The following is a 1,961-nucleotide window of genomic DNA, read 5'->3' as shown; positions in this document are numbered from 1 at the left end:
AGGACGGAGACAACCAGTGGGGTCACGATGAGGGCGACGCTGAGTTATGGCGTGGTTGTTGTCTAACGGCGGTGTGTCATTGTGCTTGGTTGAGTTTGCAGCGGAATGTTGTTACACGGTTTGAGAGAAGATTATTATGGATGTTGAGTATGTTTTTCATTTGTTTTCCGCCCAAACTGAATTGATCTCACCTTGCAAAGCTTGAACTTTGCCTCATCATCCCCAGCTGAGTGAAGTCTGAAACTGTGATAAGAGAAGACAAATCAATTGCAACGTCTGTATTTTTATTGAGTACAATTTTGGTCTTTATACATATTCAAAAACTTTTGATATTCTAGGAAACATAATTGTAAATACTATTAACTTGTCTACTGTCTCTTGACCTTCCAAATCTCTCCATTTAACTTATTAATAAAACCTATTAATTCTAACATTAAAGTTTATTCAACAAAACTCCTCTGTAAACTTAAATGTTTCTGCTATTCATCATCCCTATCAATTTCTTGCCTCTGTCGAAGATTTCTTTTGATAATGGTTTTGTGAAAATGTCTGCTGCTTGGTCCTTACTTGCTACATGCTTCAATTCGACATTTCCTTCCTTCACGTGTTCTCGAATGAAGTGGAAACGAACGTCAATGTGTTTGCTCCTTTCATGGTTTACTGGATTCTTTGCTAACTCAATTGCTGACCTGTTGTCAACTTGTATTATTGTTGCATCTTTCTGTTCTAGCTCCATTTTACTCATCAATCTTCTGAGCCATATTGCATGACAAACGCACCAGGATGCTGCTACATATCCTGCTTCACATGTCGAAAGTGTTACTATTGGTTGCTTTTTAGAAAGCCAAGTAAATGCAGTATTTCCCATGAAAAACACATATCCAGAAGTGCTTTTTCGATCATCTATGTCTCCGCACCAATCACTGTCAGAGTAACCAACCAACTTGTATTTCTCTGAATTCGAGTAAAACATCCCAAGTGACATTGTTCCTTGGATGTACCTCAGAATTCGCTTCAATGCCTTCCAATGTGTGTAAACTGGCTCCTCCATGAATCGACTTACAATGCCTACACTTAATGAGATATCTGGTCTTGTACATGTGAGATAGCGAAGACTTCCTACCAAACTTCGATATTTGCCTGCTTTGACAGGTTCTCCTCCATCAAATTTCGACAATTTTGTTCCTGGTTCCATTGGCGTCGAAGCCGGATTACAACTTTCCATCTTATATTTTTTCAAGATTTCTTTTGCATATTTTTCTTGTGAGATGAAGATTCCTGTTTCTTCTTGTCGAACTTCCAGACCAAGAAAGAATCTCATCAGGCCTAAATCTGTCATCTCGAATTCACGTGTCATTGTGCTTTTGAATTCTTCTATCATCTGATCATTACTGCCCAGAAAAATAAGATCATCAACATAGAGAGCAACAAGTAATACATTCCTTCCATTTTTCTTCACATAGAGGGCATGTTCGTACGGGCATTGCTCGAACCCGTTCTCCTTGAAATATGTGTCGATACGTGTGTTCCATGCCCGCGGTACTTGCTTCAGCCCATATAGCGCTTTCTTCAATTTCAGTACCTTCTTCTCTTCTCCAGCTTTCATGTACCCGAGTGGTTGTTCGACATAGACTTCTTCTTCTAGTACACCATTCAGAAAAGCTGTTTTGACATCCATTTAAAATATTGGCCATTTGAATTGAGCAGCTTGAGATATGAGTAATCGAATTGTCTCCATTCTTGCAACAGGTGCAAATACTTCGTCATAATCAACTCCTGCTTTCTGTCTGTATCCCTTCGCAACAAGTCTCACTTTGTATCGTTCTATTTCTCCTTGAGCGTTCATCTTTTTCTTGAATACCCACTTTACACCAATGGGTTGACTACCTTTTGGCAATTCAACTAGCTCCCAAGTGTTGTTGTGGATAATCGCCCTCATCTCTTCGTCCATGGCACTTTTC

General features: G+C 39.4%; 1 protein-coding gene across 1 annotated transcript; it reads right to left on the bottom strand.

Moving 5' to 3' along the window:
• Positions 1–466: 466 nt before the first annotated feature.
• On the bottom strand, positions 467–1,225 carry LOC127129990 (secreted RxLR effector protein 161-like). The gene has a single exon (XM_051059077.1). It carries the CDS (start codon positions 1,223–1,225, stop codon positions 467–469), a length of 759 nt encoding a protein of 252 aa, XP_050915034.1.
• Between the last annotated feature and the right edge of the window lie 736 nt (positions 1,226–1,961).

This window comes from Lathyrus oleraceus, chromosome 3 (genome assembly GCF_024323335.1).
Source record: "Lathyrus oleraceus cultivar Zhongwan6 chromosome 3, CAAS_Psat_ZW6_1.0, whole genome shotgun sequence".
Lineage (NCBI taxonomy): Eukaryota > Viridiplantae > Streptophyta > Magnoliopsida > Fabales > Fabaceae > Lathyrus > Lathyrus oleraceus.
This window is presented reverse-complemented; position numbering and strand designations above follow the sequence as displayed.

What these genes read in the sequence shown, in the direction of transcription:
- LOC127129990 (XM_051059077.1), bottom strand. Translation starts at nt 1,225, where the DNA reads ATGGAAAGTTGTAATCCGGCTTCGACGCCAATGGAACCAGGAACAAAA.